Consider the following 21,635-nt stretch of genomic DNA (forward strand, 5'->3'; position numbering starts at 1 on the left):
ACATTCCTATTTTACAGGAGGTGGTTATAAAACTATAGTGTTTTCTTTCTCAGACAAAGTAGAGGTTTGTAATTTAAATTTCTTTCTGGAACTATACTGCACTCTGCAAAACTATGAAGTGCACCATTTTACTTTTGAATTCCTTCATTTAAAACAAATCAAAAATCCTTTAGGGATTTGTGTGTTATTCGTCAACAAAAGTGATGATTATAAAGGAACTGAGAAAAAAGGAAATGCACATTTGAGAGTAGCTTCAGACTGGTAAGTATTTATAGAAATGTTAACACACGACAGAGAAGCAGTTACAACACCGATTCTTCAATCAAGAAGCTCCCAGGGTTTTTTGGTTTTATCGGAAGGATCTCCCAGATTGTGGAATGCTCCAGCTGAACTACACGAGATCATTTGTCAGTCTAGCCACAGAAAATCATTACTACTGAACCTTCAAGAAATTTGATCTCTTGAATTTTCCGGCATTATATTAAGAGTACTCATCATCTTACACTTGCAAAGAGATTTTTATAGAAATACATTCTGAACTATCTGGGATAATATGAACTTTCCCAAATGGTATTCTTATGCCAGAGCTTTCTTAAATACAGCTACCACCCTCAAAACAAATATAACAGACCAGGACTTTCATACTGGAAAAGATAATTACTCACTATGAAGGCCACTAGAATTGGGAAAAAACCCACGAAATAAGTTTCATGATTCCATGTTTCATGACACTATTACCAGGGGGCAGTTACCGAGCTACAAATTCGGATTTTGGCATGACTGGTTTTCTTGCATTTTGTACACTGGTAAACAGATTTACACTTATGGAAGCAAAACCACCCTGATGAGAGGGAGGATCCTAGACAAAAACAATCTGGAGAGGACACTTCATGGTCCACTGGCTAGCAAGCCTGCAAAGTACACAAAGGAAAGAAACAAGTTTCTGCCTCTGCTACTTGAACAGTTTAAGTGACTCAGTGCAGAATTCCTATTCCTTTTGAGAACACCACAGCCTGTCCCCACCACAGATTCTCCTATTGTCCCTGTGAATTCGTTCCACAAAGAACAAAATCTATTCACAGTACTTTAAAGTACTCTAAGCTATCATCATGCATTTGCGCTAGTTGTACAATGAAGCCATAGAAATTGAGTTCTCAAGTAAAAGGCAGATTTAGAAGCAGTGAAGAAATAAATCTGCATGTAAAGAGCCAAATAGAAAAGGGGCAAAAAAATTTAAGAAAGAAAAGGCAGCTGTAATGTGGCAAAAGTGAATCATTATCAATGCACCTAGTATTTGAGTAGATGCTTGTCTCCAAAATGGTTCAGAGGGCACTTCTGTGGCATGTTCCCGTTTTTCCATTCTCAGATTCAGAGCTCAGAAGAATCAGTTTGTAGATTAAACAGTAGTGCATAAGGAGAGACATTTTTACTGAAACAGTAGTGCAGAAGGAGACAAGAGAAAGGGCAAAAAACCCAGGATGGAAAACATTTAAAAAAACTCCTTTTCCAAGTTGCATGGCAGCCATTTCCCTTTGTTCCTGATGCACAAGGAATGTTCACATTGGTAGAACAAATCAGGGAGGGATTGGAGATGTGTTGTATTTGCACCAGTAGCAACGCTCTGGGGTATGGTGCTAAGGAGAAAATGAAGTTCTATTCATTACATAGTCGGAGTAGAAAGGAATAGGCTCTCCATCCATCAGTGAAGAAATCGAATGCTCATTTTCTGCTCTACATCCACCTTCTCCAAAACCTGCAATAAAATTGAGAAACAGCTACTTAAGATACTGTAAATCTCTCCTACAAGGTTTCTTACTCTAGTACTAAGGAAATGGGCAGGAATATGGGATGTGTGCAATGCAGCATGCCAGTCCTTCATCTAGATAGAGACTGCTGTTTCTCATTGTGGCCCAAGGTCCTTCCAAGGGAAGGAACTTCAACCATCAAAGCCACAAGAAGACTGTCAATCAAAATGTAAGTAATGCAGTTTCAGTCTGCCAACAGCACAGAAAAGCCTGGATTTCCACAACTAGAATGTGTGGTAATGCCCAGCCAGGAACCACAAGGGAGAGCTGAGTAGAGAAAGGGAGATGAGCAATCACTGAAGAGCAAAAATCAAGACCAGAGCACCACTAACGTAGATCCTTGTAAAACTGGGATGGCAAGTTCATTCACTAAATTGCTATTAACACTGAGGCATGAAGACATTACTCTGCTCCAGGCTGTTTCAGGTAGTAGACTTCAGAGTTCCACGATGAGAGTAATTTACGTTTGAAGAGACCTCTGGAAGTCTTTTAGTCCCACCTTTCAACTCTTACTTAAAGCAGGACCTGCTAAATCAGGTTGCTCAGGGTCTTGTCCTGGTTAAATTTTAAATATCTCCAAGGAATGAATTTCTACATCTTTCAGAAGCTATGACCATCCTCTTGGTAAAGTTTTCATTAAAGCAAACCACAATTTCCCATGTGGCAACTTCTTTCTGTTGCCTTTTTGTCATTTCCAAGTCTAGTTCCTCTTATAAACAGTATCCCATTAGGTAGTTGAAGTTTTTCTGCTCTAGGACAACTTTCTTCACTGACTATTTAATGGCTCCCTAGTATTACCTATTTCTGACTATCAAAACATGTAATTCAAAGTACCAGAGCTAGGAACTTGAATACTGGTATTAGTTGTTGCTAACAGATGAAATCTACACCTGAAAACTGATCAGCGTCATTATAGCAGAAGAATTAATCTGTTCTAATTGTGCTTGCAGGCTACTTGTGTAGAAAGGAGCAGTTGCAAAACAAAAAGTGAAAATACTTCAGTATATTCAGGACTGTAACTTCATGTAAGAGTATAAAGAAACATGTGGACTAATTATTAGCACCCTGACAATATTAAAAAAACCCAAAACATAACTAATAAAGGGAAGAAAAAACTAGCAGAAGGCATTGCCCAAATGCAGGCACAACTATTTCAATGACTTCCTCTCTGTTCCCATTTGTATTTAAGTCTGAATGACTTCCTCATTACTAAACAGTTTCATTTAGTCATTAAAAACATAGTTTACAAACCTTTACAAATTCTGCAAAGGAGATGGCACTATCTCCATCTTGATCAGCTTCCTGGATTGTCCTGTCAGCAATGCTGCCCAGCTGTTCATCAGAAATATTTACACCAACCATCATCCGTAATACCTGCAGCATACAAAATAACCATTATTGACATAGGAACAGAAATATCCTTAGTGCTCTCTTCTTGTGTGTACTGTCAAAATAACACTACACAAGATTTTCATGAAAGTAATTTCTTAACAGATTTCTGTCATCCTTTTTACATTAAGTATTTTAGGAAATCCAGGTGTCTTGCAGCCGCTGTTGACAAAGAATCCTGCCTTTTCACTAGGCAGTAGGAAGAGGCAGAAAACTTTTGGAACTAGGAATGAGTCATTTTGTCCAATGCTTCTATTTTTTTCCCCAGAAAACATACTAGCATTTGATTGGATATGTGCTGTTTGAGATAGTTGCCTACAGGAATCTTGAAAGTATAGAGTCCAGTAATAACTGCTGTTACCCTCCACAGTCTTGTAAAGCATTTTCTGAGCAGAGACAAGAGGGCACTGCCAGTCAAAAGCAAATCTTTGTCTTACATCAGAACCACAAATTGCCATGTGTACTTCCCAGGATTAGTAGCATGTAATTACTCCTAGCACAAGCCTAGTTTCATACATGTGCAGTACTGATGAACTTTGATTACCTTTGCTGCAATTTCAAGAAGTTTTATTCTATTGAAAGGATGCACAGAGGATCTTTCAAACAACCTAATCCACTTCAGTGACTGTCCTTTGTAAGTCCTTTTAGAAACACCTTTGAAAGTTATAGAAGGTGGTTCTTAAGGGGCTTAGCGTATTTGTTGAATATTTAGGTATCACTTCAATAGGATCTGCCTAGCCTACCAAATGAGATTAAAGTCCCATACCATATCTAAAGCTTTAAGGCAGAGATAATCAGAACCACCACATTACTCCAGCAGTTCTTTTGAGAAAAAGAACTCTGCTCTTCTAAGTGGGTATGAAGTCACAGAGAAGATCATGATTGAGTCATTCAAAGCAGCCCTGCGCTATTTACCTGGAGAAGCTCATCCCTGGAAATCTTGTCATCTTTATCTAGATCGTATAATCGAAAAGCAACTACAAGGAAGAAAGAAAGAAAAAGCAGATGAATTCAAGTGCTATTATATTTCTTCATAACAATAGATTTATCTAAAAGAAAAACAACAAAACTAAGTACTTGTAAATTATTTTAAGAGAATTAGCTTAGAATTTTAATCCACCATAAAACTCATGCTCAGTTCCATAAGGTATTATTACCACACACAGGAATAGCATTATGGCCAATAATGGAAAGATTTTATATTCAGAAGCACTCTGCTTGCAGGGTATTTCCTCAAAGCCCCAAGTCATGGAAGAATAATTATCACTAAGATACATTCAATCCTTTTTAATTTCAGAGCCAACCATTTTTACATTACCATTCAGTCTCTTTGACTATATTCTAGATGAGATATGACAGAAACTTTAAGTGCTCTGAGGACTGTTGCCAAATTTGAATAGCAAGAAAGAGCATTCTGCTCATATACTGTAGGCAGACATCCAAATACTTAAGAAAGTACTCAGCTGAAGATGGGGGAAAAACACTGTATTATATGGAAAAACTGGAGAAATAGGCAGAAAAGCTCATTCATGTATGGGACTGGCCTCTAAATCTGAAGTAATTTTGAATACAAACCATTTTTGAACACTTCTGTGACATTTTGCTAAGTATAGTTATTACTCAAGAGTCAACCAATTCTACTATATTCCAATATAACAATGGTTCAATTGTTGACATTCTGAACAGGTAAGCTTCCAAGTAAATTAAAAAAGAAATAAAATAAATCAGGCATTAGAAGATATCATTCTTCAGGAAACAACTGTGCAGAAGATCCCAAGCCCCTTTCTTCCCTTCCTAAGAAAAAAAAAACCAAAAAATCCCAAAAAACCAACAAGCCAACCAAAAAGAAGAAGGAAAAATAATTGATTCTATAGGAAGGTTCACATTTCTTACAGTGGAGCTTGTTACTTCTGCTGTTCAATGGTTCTGGTCCATTCTGGTCTTTGCTCTTTTCATTATCTTCTATGGGTCGAAAGTGGGCTAGTGTCCTCATGAATCCACGGAAATTCACCTGGTCCTCTCTGCATAAGCATTTCAGCAGGTCAGTTTTTAACATACCTTATACAGGCTCTTCATTTCAGTAAAGAAGACTATTAATATGTGAAGCATCAAGACCATGTGAACTCTTCCATTCCCACCTCCCCAGGGTTTGTCTGCCTACGCTGTTGCAAGCTGGGATCATGCTGTTATGAAGTAGGATGGGTAAAAAAAGAAGCCGTGAGAAGTCTTACTGAGGCCTCCCCTTCCCTTGCATGCAAAGTCTGTTTAAGATTAAGCCCTCACCCTTAGCCCCTGCCCGGGCTATGCTGCTGCTATGCCTGAATGTAGCAATGTATCTTGCTGATCTGGACCCTGATTCCCTGAATTGACTTGAAACTATTTCACCTCTGTCAAGCACTGGACTGTTGTTTGACCTGACAACAGTCACTGGACATGCTCTGCTTTTTTTGTTCAGGTGCATGCTCTTCTTCAGTAAGTACATCACCCATTCCAGCTTGTGGGGCCATCTCTGACAGAGTTCTCTTCTCTAGTTTCTTTGGGAGCCAGATATGTAAGTACTTTCCAGGATGCCTGCTTTGTATTCAGTAAACCCTGCCTGGTTTTAGCTAATATTATGACTTGATTAGACAATCCAATTTCCATCAATCAGTAATGATAACTGTGTTCATGAAGAGAAGCAGATTCCATAGAACAATCGAGAGAGGTATAATGAAGAGAGACAATACTGCAAATTTGATCATCTCTTTGGGTTTGTATCAGAAGTGGCATAATCTATGTCTTAAATGTAATAAAAACCTAAAATCAACCAACCAAAAAGCCAATCTAATAACAATAGTACACTTACTATATCAGATACAATGAAACCAAATCAGTTAATTTTAATACTACTTAACACAAAATAGTGTTGATACAAATTTGCTTCAAGAACCAAAGCCCATACAAGGCCTGGAATTTCTTCAGAAGTGTTCAACAGTTTAGGAAGAAGAGTGGAAAACTGTGACATAAGCCTGAGTTTGTCAATAAATAAAGCACGAAAACGTCTGGTAAAGTCATAAAGTATTTCTCATTGGGGAATGAAAACATGCTGAGGAAACAATGTACCCACACACACTGCATGGCAAGTTTGAGGTGTTCAGTTATTAGTAAATTCAAATTCTGTGCTTTAATTACCAGCATTTCATTCCTATGAAAACTTCTGATGAACTACAAGTTTTGTGCCTGCTCACAAACTCAGTGTGTTGAAACTCACCCTTCTGGAAAGAAGGCATTGATAATTCTGTCTCCAAGTGGATTGATGGCAAGCTCTGGAATCCGCTGGAAGTCTTCACGGCTAAGTAAACCAAGAACACAAGAAGTCTGCATAAAGTTGAAGTCAGAGCAGAAACTGCATAAAAATAATTCACAGTAAAACATCCATGGAATTCTATTTCTGCAGCAAGACACTTGGTGATTTTGAAAATGCAGCTTTTAAAATTATGTTTTCTTTATGACTAATGGCACAAAATAAAGCAATAGACAATTCCAGACCTATATTCCATTACAAACTAGCAGTGCTCATTTATCATGTTAACAACATTTCTCAGACACTAACATTGTTTGTGCTAGAAACCTTACTGCAATGATGCCAACTAGTTTGCAATGTAAGAAAAGGAAAGCTTCTGAAGTCACTTTGAAAGAAATTACGGCTCCAAGATGAAAATATTGATCGGGGTTTTTTAATAATTATTTTGGTACTAAATCATATGAGTTGTCATGACTTTTCCAGACTGCCTCATTTCAGATTCTGGAAGAATACCATACTTCTCCAAGCTATAGGTCATCAGCATGTTCCAATAGATTTGTCTGTGTATAGAACAAATCTGTATCTTACAGTAAGTGCCAATTTTCAGATTATTTTAGCTTCAACCCTTATTTTACTCCGCTTTTAAAGTAGTAAATTTACACTTATACAGGCACCTGTACACAAGATATAACTTCACCAGTACAGGCAAATACTCACTGCTCTTGCCAGCCATTTTCTTTTCTGTTCATTATTATATGAATACAGCAGAATATAAACACAGCTATGCTTACATTGTTATGGCTTCTTCTGATCCCAAAGACATCATGAGCTGTATTACATACACATTTTAGAAGAGTATGATATGAACACAGGCTTCACTCTCCTATTAGAATTGCCCTAATATTTTCTCTTTTAACATAACTGACTGTCAGTGACAGGAAAATGGGATAATCTTGGTGTGACCAAGGCAGACACACCAAATGTGTCTTAGTGAGCAGGTTTGGTTATCACTATAGCAGAACACAGCAACTTATCAGTTAGTACAAGATGTACTTCATAACAATTTACATTTTAAATTGCAAACAGCAAGGGGGTAAAGCTGTAAAAAAAACCCCACCTTATTCTGTCTGGATGCATAACTTGACATTTCCTGCCCAGCTTCCAGAAATATTGGCAGTTCCCTTCAAGTCAAATGCAATCCTGCTGGTTTTCAAGTTGGGGTCAAGGTTTCAAACTTGATTACTGAATGTTTGCTACTTTTCAAAACTATGCTCACTAAAACTGGCAACCGGGTCTGATTCATGACATCATTAAACCAAAAAATTTTCTTACTAAAGTAAATACAAACAAATTTTGAGATGATTTAAATATACTACCCCTTTATAATGCTGTGAATATTAAAGAGAGGGTAAAAAAGAAATTGGCTGACCTTATCACCAGTCTAGCTTGGGAAAGGCAGAGAAGCAAGACATTCTAGTTTTAAATGTATTCTCAAGCACCTCTTGTACACAGTCACCACCAGAGCACTGTTAAGACTCCCAATTACAATGCATCTGTTACAATGTGGTTAAATTGTTCGACCTTCTAACAGAGTGACCTGACCATATTTTGAAGTTATCCCAGCAAAATTCTGCTCTGACCAGGTCCGAGTTATTTTTAATAGGCAAAGTTAGCATCTGTTTAGCATGATCAGCTTGGTACCAGACCCTTCAGGACTCCTGCATTTCAAGCTATAGCTGAAGGGCAAAGTATGCATTAGTGATTTAAGCAGGAGATGCAGTGATGTGGAAAGCCTATGTCCTAATAACAGTATTTTAACAACAGAACTTCAGTGTCAATGCTAACTTTATAACCTAAAAGCAGCAGCTGCCCTCCCTTCCATGTAAAGCAAAATCCTAATGTTTCAGAATTTTTAACATGCATATCACATTTTATTATTCAGCCTCAGTACACACATGGCATTTCAGCCTCCAGTTATTCTGTTTTCTAACAGGAGATTAACAATTAACCACAAATAACTCCCCAGGTTTCAAATCTATTTGTCCTGTCATTATCAGGATTGCAGTAGAGCACTTTTGCTTATTAAGAGCACATTACTGAGTAAGGACTGCAACTGAAATAGCTACAATAGCCATAAAAGTAAATTAATGTGTGAGGTAAGTTATTCTCCACTTTATAAAACTAAGCTTTCCTGCAGTCATTAGGGACCAACTTCACCTGGCTGAAGCTGGCACTTACAGGAAATGTAATACCCTCTACTTCTTATGTGTTCATGGACAACAAGGCTCTTCTAAAGTATCTTTCCATGAACCTGGCTCTTAGGAAATCCTTGCTTAAATACAACATAAAGCAACATTTAACTGCGTGTGAACATTATGTAGGCCAACCATTTCATATACATGGCAGTGTATTCACAACTAGATGTACTTGCAACCAAGGGTTTGTAGATTCTAAGCAAGACAAGTATTCCTAAGTATGAGTATTCCCTCCAAGGCACAGGGCAGATCCCCACTGTAAAGGTGGTTCTGCCTTATCCCAAAGGCTGCAAGAAGCCAACAAGACCCTTTCTTTCTTCCACTTCTGGTTGTTAATTCTTCTGTTACTTCTAGATGGTAGCAAAGCACTGTTCCCTCACCAGGGGTGAGGAGGGGTATCTAGAGCAGAGGGAAAGTAAAATAACAGAAAGGAAAAAGCCCCACATATATATGCATCAGAAGTGGTAGAGGAAATATGCCCAGAGGATATAGGTAACAAACTCCTTGAAGACGGGAAATAATTAAAAGCGGTAAGGTGTCTCATGCAAGTTGGTCAAAAAGAATTAAGAGGTTACTACTGAAGAGGTTCTACTGCTCCCTTCCCTTGCTAACATCAGCTTTGTCATTCATCTAACCTTTTGGTGGTCTAATGTATCTCCCATAAAAAACTCCCTATCTTCCTCCTCTCCATTCTCCCAATTATGTTTCTGTTGAATTTGCAGCTTGAGGCAGTTCAAAAACTTCAAAAAAATCTAAGAGCACCACAGCTGACAATGAGGTGCTGAAAGCCTGCAGAAGTTATGGGAGAGGAATATGGATATCCCCCTCTTTCAGGATTGCATCAGCCATCTCATCTAACTCCATCCTTACACATGCTCTACACAAATGTTAAAAGTTGCTTAACTATCAGAGCACTAATTGGTTCATAAACATAAGGCCAAGAAATACACAAAAAGGTGATAATTAGATGAGCAACAAGGAAGGAAAGAAAAAAGGCAGTATGCGTAAAGTGTGGTTGAAGATGGAAGTATAGACTATTCTTGTACTCTGTCTTTTCCAATCCAAACCCAAATCCTTCCTGTCTTGTCTATTTTAGATAAAGCTAAAAATGCTTTGCATTTTCTTAAGCAAAAGTAAAGAATTCCACATTCAGAGAGCTAGCTTTTCTGTTTTACAATCTTGCAGTATCAGTTTGAACTGAGAAGAACAAGCCTGACACTTTTCCAGACCCAGATGGTTCAGTTAGCTGACAAAGATTGACAGATGGCCTGCCTGGCTCATGTTACCCTTCTCTTGGGATCAGAGGCTTTCTGAAGTTCTCCAGGAGACACATGTGTGAACAGCTTTCATAAGCACGAGATATGCATTAACAGCTCAGTGTGTCTATTTCTCTGTAGGTACCAGCTTTCAGAACATTTGCCCTTCCCTCCTTCTTCCACACTTACCAGGCTATACCAATTACTGTACAGTAAAAACTACTTCTCAAGTGCTTAACATGTCATTTCCCCAGTGCACAAGAAACTACTGTTAAGTGGGAGGTTCCATACAAAAGTTAGGCGCAAAGGTAGCAGTTTATGTAAGTATCTCCTTTTATAGCTCTATACATGTCTATCTAGAGCTATTTACTCATAGATAAACTTTGGAACAAAGGTATTCTTGTGTGGTGTACACTTCAGTACCAGCCCAACAAGGAGACTCACTGAAGCAATCACATACTTACCCTGTTCACACTATACTATTTCCTCATATTGGAAATCAGCATGTAAGTAAGGAAACATGCACACTGGTTTCCTCCTGAGCTATAGTTAGGATGTAGACAGAACAAGCATGTTCCAGATTTCACAATTTAGATGTAGCCATGGACATCCAAGGGTATCAATCTTTTGTTTTGGCAACTCAGCATGTCACAATATTGAAATCAAAGGTGACAAAAGAATTTTAGAAAAAACAGTTTTGTCCCATCTTTTACAGTATGATTTTGTTCAGATGGTGGAATTCTGAGGGAACTTAATTATTTTGTTTAGAAAAGTGAAGCTAAGGGAAAACATGAATTTTTTTTACACTTTTAAACAACAGTGAGGGTAAACTTGGCATTTTTACCTTTACAGGTAAAATGGCTGTAGTCACTTAAACAATTAATATGTGAGAGTAAAAAAAAGGAAGCAAAACCAAAAAACTTTTTGAAGACCAACTTTTGTCTTTATCAACAACCACCTCTAATATTTCATTTATGTAACTCTTAAAAAATAAAGTACCTTGAAATTGCACATAGGTACACCGGATAGAAACATCTGGCTATCAAAGATTTCTGGCTTTGATTATAGTTCCAGAACTACCAAGATTAATCATCATCTACCAGATCTTCTGTATGAAGTGCTCATTACTTTACCCTTCTTCAGAAGATTTATTTCATGCCATAAAGTACTGCCTAACACTTCTTGTCCTAATCATAGTCACATGAGTGATTTTATCATGTTTGATTTGTAAGCCAAAGGTGTAAGTCATCGTTACGGAAACAATAATTCTTGCTCACAGGAAACAAACAGAAGACATACCCTCTAAACTATTCAGTGGTAGTCAGCAAGGGATAACTACTTCTTATGTGTCTTAAAGTAGCAAGTTTTCTTTGATTTGTATATCAGAAACCAACATCTATGACCTTCCAAGCTGTGGTTCTTACTCTTCTCATTCTTTATTTTGAGGAAGTAATTTTCCGTTACTTAATCTTAGTAGTTTCTGCATTTTGTGGGTACCAGAACAAGTTTAAAAAATTGAATGCCACTCTTAAGTCAGACATATTTGAGAGTGGGCTATGCTTAGGGGCCAAGACTGCAAGTTAAGGTATCATAATAAGCACAATTGCTGGGATTTTCCAAACAACCTCTATTTCCTAAGTTCCACATGATTATCAACAATGGAAGTCAAACTCCTTCTGATGCATAATACTGTGAAACTGAGCATTGTGCAATAGACATTCATAGCATATTTAATCAATTACTCCTCTTACATAAACTGAGTACAATCACTTTGAAGTTAATACAAACCTTATGGATTCAGTAAGTGAATTTAGTGTTGGAGGAGAACACAGAAGAGTTCAAGAACACATCCTAGGTTCAAACTGTACTAGATTAATCTGGTAGCCATCACCTTTATTCATCAATGACTATTAAACCCACATGTAAAGTTTGAAAAGGCTATTAATATTCTTTTCCAAATAATTTAAGACATAAGAAATATTAACCATAACCACAATGTTATCAGCTGATCTCTACATCAGAATTTCCAATGCTACAATTTATATAATACATTGGCTTTAGTGTCAGAGTGGGCTCTTGGAAGGTCCTGCAAATCCCATCCCAAGCCAAATTTTTACACATCCATTTAGTCATCCCTTCATCTATGCAAGTCTGGAAATTTACAGTACAGCCACAGTCCAAATCACTTGAGTCAATCAGCTTCAAAACCTACACAAGCCAAAAGGGGAGGGAGAGTATTTTAAATACAAAATAACCACTCTATAGTCCTGTTTACCATACAATTCCACATCCAATTACTTAAATGCTGAGAAGTCAGCAATTTGTGGCACCAGAAGGAACTGCGCATTTCCTTCAGCAAAGGAAATTGCTGTAAGCCAAAAGTACTGCCAAAGTCCATGTATCTTACAACTTGCCACTTTGATCTTTTAAGAGATGATTCGAGCATTACAGTTAGATTGGCTTATAGGTAGGCCTATAGCTTTTCTGGCTTTGTAGTGCATCCTACAGTCATATTTTACAAGATCACATACAAAACCTCAGGTGATGCCTGAATCACTGGATTTGACTGGGATAGAGCTGCTATGAAAGAAATTAAGTCCGTAATAGCCAGATCTCATATTATGCTACAAGGTCCCTTTCCCCTTCCTACTCTCTCCTGCATTCTTCTCCAGCTTTCCTTTGCACTGTGGCTATATGACAAATGGGAAACAAAATCCATGAGTAGGGAAGGCTACAGAACAATGACAGCAGGCAGAGATACATTTTAACAGGCAATCATCTCATCAGAGTTTACCTTTTGGTTGAGAATACTCCTTCCAGCAGACTTGGTCCATCAACATGAAAAATATTTTGCAGTTAAAGACTCATCTTTATTTAATTGACTAAACGGTAAGAAACCGGTTCATGTCTGTAGTTTCGAATTGTAGACAGGAAACAAGCATTAAAGATCTTAGAATATCCTGCACTACCATTTCAAATAATAGAATGTTTGTTTAGTCATAGTGACTTGGTTCCAGCTTTTTTTTATTTTTGAGCATACTAATAGATATGGGTGTTCAACAAGAGGCGCCAAGTATAGTAAATGGATTGCAGATCCAAGCAGTATTAAAAGATACTGAATATCAGAAACAACTAAGTATAGACCTTTTATCTTATGAAAGCCAGGATAAAGATGACACAGCAAAACAATTCTCATAATAAATATTAGAATCAACAGATAAAGAAAGGTAAGAAATAACAATCTAAAAGTGTTATTTCACAATTCTGAACATTTTTATAAGATTTGGAATACCAAAGCTGACCTTTCTCATATTAACTGCTACAAACCTTCAACACTAAAGACAAGTTGGTACTTAGAGCACCTTGGTTCAACAGTTAAACTGTTCATGTAGACAGTAGCTATGAAAGAACTTGTTACAACCGCTGCAATGATTTACCAATGAGAACAACGTGCAGACATCCTGCAACAGCAAGCCACCAATACAATGTGCCAATGCAAGTACAGCTGAATTACCCACCTAAGAGTGCCATTTTCTCCTTTGTCCAGGCTGGTGAAGCGACTGTACAAGCGGGTGATTTGACTGTGGGAGACTGGAGAAAAAAAGAAAGAAGATGACAAATTAGCCTGTCAATGATCCCTCATGGGAGCAGACCTCATTACACTGAACTACGCTGCTGCGAGAAGCTGTGTTCAAAGAAGAGATCACACAGCACCAGTTACATTGAAAGCATGTGACAATCAGCATTTAGGGACTTTGTGAGCTATAAATCACAGTGCAATATTCAAGAATCTACAAATTAGCTCATTCTTCAAAAATCTGTCTAATTCCATCTTCTACGCATTTCTGTTTTTGACCTTTAACAACTTTTTGTTATCTGACTCAGTAAATGTCAATTAAAAAGAAAAAATATTTGATTCACAGTAACACTTTATTTCCATTAATTCCTTTATGGCTAGAAATCATCTGGACACAGCCTACACTGATGACCTCTACATCATTCACAACACTGAAGACCTCTGCTATAGTATCTTTCCTTCTCTTTTGCTTATCTCTACTCCCATTGTCTTTTTGTCCACCTAAATATGGAGAGTGAACTCAGTTTCTCTGCATCTGGAAAGTGGTCAGAGAGGCTTTACCTTTTGCTTTGCTTTCCTTCTTCTACAGAACTGCTGAAATCTAAACATTTTGGGGTTCATAGAATAACAGAATAACTTGAGTTGGAAGGGACCCAGAAGGATCATTTGAGTCCAGCTCCTGGCCCTGCACAGGACCATCCCAGGAATCACACCATGTGTCTGAGAGCATTGTCCAAATATTTCGTGAACTGTGTCACGCTGGTGCCATGACCACTTCCCTGGGGAGCCTGTCCCAGTGCCCATTCACCCTCTGAGTGAAGAACCTTTTCCTAATATCCAGCCTAAACCTCCCCTGTCACAGCTTCATGCTTTTGCTTCAGGTCCTATCACTGGTGACCAGAGAGCAGAGATGAGAAAGGCTTTGTTTCAGAACCTGGAACTAAAGATAGATTTATTATTAAATTTAATAGGAGGTTTTAGATCCTGAATTAGACCAGCAATACTTGGGTGCCCAGCCCTCTGTTAAGATCTCTCTGCCTTCCAGGGAGTAAACAGCTCCTCCCAATTTAGTGCCACTGGCAAATTTAACTTAGTATGCCTTCAAGTCCTGCATCGAAGTTCTTTACAAAGACCTTAATGAGAACTGGCCCTGAAATGGAGCTCTGCAAAACTCCATTAGTGACTGGTCACCAGACTGTCACCCCATTCACTGTAACCCTTTGTACCCAACCCAGGAGCCAATTGCTCACAAAATTAATTTCCAGGCTTCTAAGACTTTGAATTAAACATTAAAAAGCCTATTTCTAAAGAAGTTTGGAAAGGACTTGGGATACAAAGCAAGCAGAAAGCTGCAGACATTTTAAACCTGCAATTTGAAACACAAATTATGAAGCCAATATTAAGTTCAGCGTAACTGTGTCAACATTACCAAGACACTAGATAACCCAAGATATTAGACAACTAGATATTTAGTCCATGATGTGAGTGGGACAAACCTATATAGAATAGCAATTCCTTTAACACTAAAAGAATGCTTGTCCTGGTTTCAGCTGGGACAGAGTCCATCTTCTTAGTAACTGGTATAGTGCTGTGGTTTTTGAATTTCATACGAGAATAACGATGACAACACACTGATGTTTTGGCTGTTGCTAAGTAGTGCTCACCCTAAGCCAAGCACTTCTCAGTTTCCCAGGCACTGCCAGTGAGGAGGTGCTCAAAAAGCTGGGAGGGAGCACAGCCAGACCAGCTGACCTGAACTGGCCCAAAGGGATCTTCTGTACCATAGAACATCATGTCCGGTATACAAACTGAGGAAATTGGCAGGAAGGGGCCAATCAGTTGTAACGTGCTTCACTTGCCCTTTCTTGGGTTTTATTTCTCTTTCTATCCTCTTTTCATTACAATTAGTATTATCATTGCTATCATTAACATTTTTATTATTATTATTATTATATTTTACTTTATTTCAATTATTAAACTGTTCTTATCTCAACCAATGGGGTCTACCTCCCCTCTCCACAGCTTCTCCCCCACCCAATTCTCCTCCCACCTTGACAGGGAGCAAGCAAGCAACTGTGTGGTACTTAGTTGTCAGCTGAGGTTAAACCACAACAAGGCCCTACAGGAGATCTTGGCTTTTCAGTCTCTTCTGATGAAGTTAATAAACACATGAAATAATACTGAATTGAATGTTAAAGTTTACTCAGTAAATGCGTGATTGTATACAATGTTAAACTAGGACTTAATGTCATTTCCAGATTTAGTTGTTTAAAAAGCCTTCACCAGGGTATGCACAATGCTTTTCTTACTTGCTAAAGCTTATTTGGGAACAGGTTGCACAGTAGTTGTTTGATCTGTAACAAGTAAGGCAAACTTTTTTTCAGGTTTGTCCTTTCTTTCTCGAGGCTATTTGTTTAGGTTCAACAGTTCCCTCCTTTAGCATGACCTGCCAGCAACGGTGTTTTCACACCCCAACCCCCCACAAGGCCCAACCTTCTTGTCTCCGGGACAACTCTCATTCATTGCACAGGATTGGGCAATTTGCTCAGCTCCAACTAAGGCAACTTCTCTACAATCAGACTGGGCAGTTTGCTCACTTTCAAGTTAAGCCACACACACATAGAAAACAAGTACCAGTAGTCTAGAGACTTCAAATTTGTGCGTTTCTGATTTAGTGTTTTAGATACCATAACAACTGATGGTGAAAAAAAAAAGGCTGGAGTTAGATCTCCTATTAGAGGCCCCATACTCCCACTCCTCCCTGTAAACAAAGAAGGTGGTGAGAATTCTACTCAGCTACCATTCCCAAACTAATGTCAGCATCTCCATTTTTGGAACACTCCTGTAATAGCTAGTACGTGAGAAATAGTACATTGCTATTGACAGAAGCGATATTATCATTAACGTCATACTAGACAAAAAGCATATCATAGCTCAAAGGATGATGATTCAGGTCCACCACGGTGTTCTGTGGTAATTTCCTTTTGGCTCTCATCCCTCACAAAAGCTGTGTCACTGGACATTTTTCAGTGCACTTCCATGCAAACATAAAGATTCTCCTGCATGCCATAGGCAAATTAAGACCTGCAATTTATGACTGCTTCTTGAAAATCTAAGGTTAATGCTTAAAGCTAGCTGAAACAACATTTTATCTACACTGCTACCCCACTAAGGTCCTTCTAAAATTTAAGGTCAAGACCTCTAAGGAGTTGCACCCTCTATTTCACTTCTGTTAAATCATTGTAAAGTTTTTAGCAATTAGATACTCTTGTTTACAACAGCAGCATAAAATCATATAAATCTATTTATATACATAGAAAAATATATAAATATTCATCAGAAAAATCTATCATCTGCTACCATGCAAACATTTTTTCCTCCTAAATTTAGGTATGAGCATTAACTTATTATTACTCCTTAGGCAGAGTGCTTCAAAGCTTGGAAAAAAAGGGTGTGAACCAAATAGTTTGAATACTGTTACATTCCAATGGCTTTCCAAAAGCTTGCAACAGAATGCAGACAAGCAACATCTTGGGCCTCTCACCTGTTTTCTTATAGTTGTTACTGAAATATCAAAGCAATTAGGATGAGGTGTTTTCATGTTCAAATTTCAAAATGTTTATATGCAAAGCAAACAATTTCTATACAATATCATGCCAGATTTAGGGCTGTCAACTTCAGGCTTTGCACCTGCGGAGAACCTGATGCCTTTGCAGATGTCTCTGAACTTATGCTATAAAGTGCTTCTCACTACCACAAAATAAAAAAAAAAAATAGAATTTTAATCCAAGCAAATTTCACTCACGAGATTAATTCTCACTGCATAGCTTTTAAAAGACTATGCTTCAAGTCCCCTAAAAGACATGTTCTTCATCTGTTCTGCTAAAGAACATTAACATACAATTTCTCACTCACATCAGAATCGTTAGCTATTCAGTTTTGAGCTACATAAAATTGAACAGAAGTTATATAATTCCACCGTTGAACTCAGTAGAATTGGTTAAGTATTCTACTCAGTGCTTCACACCTACCCCAGATGAACTGCAGAAAACACATTTCACAGTAAAGAGGCCAGAAAAGAATCCTTGGGAGCATTTACCAGATCACCAGCTCAAGACAGACTCATAATGCTGCCAGATCATTTAATGTCTACAGCGTCCCTTTCTCAAACTCTTCAGTAGCTAAAGTACCATCAGCATCAAGTTTCCAACACACCACAGCAGTCTATTCAGTAACACTACCTTAACATTCTGCCTGTGAACTTTAATCCAGATAACCAGTGTCTGGGTTTTTGCCCCACCTGGTACAAATATTTTCACCTGTATAAAGTATATAACAGTGCTAACAGCTTGGTGGAATTTTCCATCTACCTAGAGAAGTATAAAAGGCAGAGAAAAATCATGTTCCTAAACTGCAGTTACAGAATGGAGAGAAGAAAATAATTGATAAAGTCAATGGGAGAGATTCTGATGACTTACAAGCAAGCATGAGTCAGAGATTAGCAACTGACTAACAAAGTGGTATTACTTATAAAATTGGCTAGATAAAAATACAGTAAAATGAATGAAACTCAGGTGACAAAGGTGAAACCCACGGATCATAACTTTGATCACACCTTGATGATACAAGAAAAAGCTCGTAGAGGCTAACTAGAGTCAAGTGGGTTTTTTGTTTAGGATGCCTATATACCCATCTTAATGGTATTTATTTAACTATCATGCAAGTAAAATTTTTGGAATAAAGCACCACCGACAATAAATCAAGTAGCAGCATGAGGAAAATGTAAAACCTTTTGGAAAAATATTCCAGATTTGGGGCTTGGTTTTTGCAGCATCTTTATAAACAAGAGGAGGCTACCTTTATTCCATGATCTTTGTGATTAAAAAGAAAAAAGCCACAGTAAGTTATTGCTGGATAAGCAGACTTTGACATTCCTACTTGTTTATCACAGCCTTCCTGTAGAAGGTTTTCATGACAGATGGAAAAAGGATCATGGAAACTATGTTAACTCAGCCTGCACCTACAGTAGCACCAGTGCTGTCTTAAATTTTCTTCTACTCCTTTCCTGTAGCCACTCATTTTCCAGATACAAATAAACTAATACCTAAGAAGACTATATGATACCATTTATATTGGAAAGAAAACTATGGAAAGCATGTTCAAGTTGCAAGAACACATCAGCAAGCATAAGCAGAAGAAAAATGTCAGCTCGGCAGAGCATGCTGACCTCAGAAGTTTCCTGGGGAAACAAACAGCAAAGTGATACCTATGATGTTATGACCTCTGCTCCCCAACTAGGTAGAGGGCATTCTCCATTTACTATCATTTAGTATTTGCTAGAATACTTAGATAGACAACCATGCTATCAGGCATCTTAACAACACTGGAGTTTCACCTCCTCTGAAGTATTTTATGTTTATGGAGAACAACTCACTAAAATACTATAGGGTAAAGTATCTAAATACCAGAGTCCAGCTTGAATAATGCTCTCCCAGTTGCTGACTAGTACAGCAATTTTCACTCTTTTTAGTTAACCACACCTCTCTCAAAAGTTACATTACTTCCTTTATGGTTTAAACGCCACTCGGCATTCATTCTGAATATCCTTACGACAACTTTAGCACTAGTCCATGCAACAAATAACACTTGGGGGGGAAAAAATTACTATCCAACGACAGTTTCTTCGGGCTAAAAACTGACAGCAACTCCAGCACCAGACAGCGAGACAGACAGCGAGACTCTTCAAAACCCGAGGAAGTTACCTCTGACCGAATACAATACTGCACACGCCAAGAGAACTGCTTCCCTTCCATCCCACTGGGATCTCGCTGCTGCTACCAGCAGCGGTGGGGGGGAACCGAGAGGCGTTTCCCAGGTTTCCGCGGGCCTGCCGGACATGTCCGGTCCGGGGGCTGCGGGTGGCTGGCACCGGACACCGTCCCGACGCGAACGCCGCGGCGGGAAGGGAAGGGAAGGGAAGGGAAGGGAAGGGAAGGGAAGGGAAGGGAAGGGAAGGGAAGGGCCACCCCCGGCCCGAGGGACTGCGAGCGGCCCCGCTCCGCCGCCGACCCCCGCGGCACTTCCCGCCCCGCCGCTCTCAGGCCCCCGCACTCACAGCCCGTCTCCTTCTTGATCTCCTCGATCTCCTCGTCCCGTAGCAGAGTGGACGCGCGGGAACCCATCGCCGCCGCTGGGCCCGAGAGGAAGGGAAGCGAGGGGCCGGGGGAAGAGTTACGCAGCCGAACAACAACAGCGACGGCGGTGCCACAGCGGCCCCGGCACAGGCCCGACCGCGGCCGCCCCAGTCCTCTGAAGCGGAAGGCGAGCGCGCACAGACTGCCGCGGCCCCGCCCGCCGCCTCCGCCCGGCCCCGGCCGCCCCTCACACGCCCCGCGGCCGCCCACGGGCCCTGCGCACGCGTGTGGGAGCTCCTGTGCTGAGGGAGGGCACAGCGGCCGCTCCAAGTGGCTCCCTCGTCGTTTTTTCCCCAAGTTAATAGCCGTGCCCGATCCTACGGTCTTGATTTCTTTGCAAATCGCAGAATCACAGGACGGGTAAGGTTGGAAGGGACAGCAGTGGATCATGTGGTGTAACCTCCCCGCTCAAGCAGGGTCATGCTAGAGCACATGGCACAGGATTCCATCCAGATGGTTCTTGACTATCTCCAGTGAGGGAGACTTCACAGCGTCTCTGGGCAACCTGTTCCAGTGCACGGTCACCCACACGCTGTGGCTAGCACAGGTCTTTCTTGTGAAAACATTCCGTTGTGTTTTATAAACAAAGATAAAGTCTGGATGTTTTTCAAACAGTGTCTCGAGACTTGGACAGTTCAGGCCTAGCCAATTAGGCCTAGGGGGAGGTTTCTGGCTGACCAATCTGGGCTACCTCTGAAAAGTCTATATATATATGGAAATCAAAATAATAAACGCTCTTTCCTGCTACACTGAGAACTGGGGTCCTTTTCTCGGCTAGCGGCTCAACAGCGACACACACAATAATGAAGTTTTTCTTCACCTTCAGTTGGAACTTCCTGGGCATCCATTTCTGCCCATTGCCTCCTGTCCTGTTGCTTGGCAGCACCGAGCAGAATCTGGCTCCATCCTCTGACACCCTCCCTTCAGATACTGATAGACATTGATGAGGTGCCCTTTCAGTTGCCTCTTTTCAAGGCTGAACAGGCCTAGCCTTTCCTCATAAGAGACATGCTCCAACTGACCTTTGATCCTCGTTGCACTCCACTCGTCGCTCCAGGAGCTCCATGTCTCTTGTACTGAGGAGCCAAGAACTGGTCACAACACTTTTGATGCAGTCTTACCAGAGCTGAGTAGAGGGGCAGGATCACCTCCCTGGAGCTGCTGGCAATGCTTTTCCCAGTGCATCCCAAGATTCCATCAGCCTTCTTGGCCACAAGGGCACTGCTGGCTCATGGACTGCTTGTTGTCCACCAGGACCCCCAGGTCTTTTTCTGCTCAGAGCTGTTTTCCAGCAGTTCAGTGGTAATGATAAGCTTTTATCCCAAAGAGTGGAACCTGATGTATGTCTGTATTTTTTCCCCTCCTTTGTTTCAGTGAATAACTTGGAAACTGGCAGAAGCACTCCAGGACTAAGGATCGTTTTTAGTCATTAAATAGTCTATGGTGAAGCTTTGCTTACTGCATTTTGGGGCAGGGGGGTCATGCCCACCTATTGCTCAGCATTTTAAATCCTTTTTTGGGTCATGTCTGAATTATTCAGTTTCTTTTTTTCTCCTAAAATCAGCAGGAATAAGAATGCTGTATAAATTGCACAGCTTTTGTTCCCCAGTTATCTCTAAGTGAAATAATAGCAACTAACTTTGGGAATGTCATGGGACCCTACTGCATTAAAGCTTACTGGTTAAATAATGGTTATTTAGTGAGACTGCTAATGAAAGTAACTACTCCAAAGGTAATCAGTTGAGATAAGAGTGCCCCCTGTTTATCTCCTGAAGGCGAGTTAATTTTATATGTTGTTATAGGTGCAAGACTTTTCCTTATGGACTCTGCTGGGAAGTTAAAATGCCTAAAGTTCTTAACGTGGTCTTACTTTTAT

At 39.7% G+C, this 21,635-nt stretch overlaps 1 protein-coding gene across 1 annotated transcript; it reads right to left on the bottom strand.

Moving 5' to 3' along the window:
* Positions 1-248: 248 nt before the first annotated feature.
* Positions 249-19,922, bottom strand: CHP1 (calcineurin like EF-hand protein 1). Its single transcript, XM_085062410.1, has 7 exons — positions 19,681-19,922; positions 13,507-13,579; positions 6,445-6,525; positions 5,088-5,215; positions 4,110-4,171; positions 3,057-3,179; positions 249-1,753 (listed from the first exon to the last, which is right to left on the bottom strand). The coding sequence occupies exons 1-7, from the start codon at positions 19,745-19,747 to the stop codon at positions 1,700-1,702; spliced, it is 588 nt and encodes a 195-aa protein (XP_084918536.1). The 5' UTR covers positions 19,748-19,922; the 3' UTR covers positions 249-1,699.
* Between the last annotated feature and the right edge of the window lie 1,713 nt (positions 19,923-21,635).

Source organism: Lichenostomus cassidix, chromosome 5, assembly GCF_008360975.1.
Source record: "Lichenostomus cassidix isolate B80296 chromosome 5, HeHo_3.0, whole genome shotgun sequence".
NCBI lineage: Eukaryota > Metazoa > Chordata > Aves > Passeriformes > Meliphagidae > Lichenostomus > Lichenostomus cassidix.

Bases quoted from the DNA above. Each gene is read 5' to 3' on its own strand.
- CHP1 (XM_085062410.1), bottom strand. From the start codon at position 19,747: ATGGGTTCCCGCGCGTCCACTCTGCTACGGGACGAGGAGATCGAGGAG. The intron at 6,526-13,506 runs GTGGGTAATTCA...TGGTTTACTTAG, and splicing joins GGAGAAAATGGCACTCTTAG to CCGTGAAGACTTCCAGCGGA. The intron at 1,754-3,056 runs GTTTGTAAACTA...ATTTTATTGCAG, and splicing joins CCTTTGCAGAATTTGTAAAG to GTTTTGGAGAAGGTGGATGT.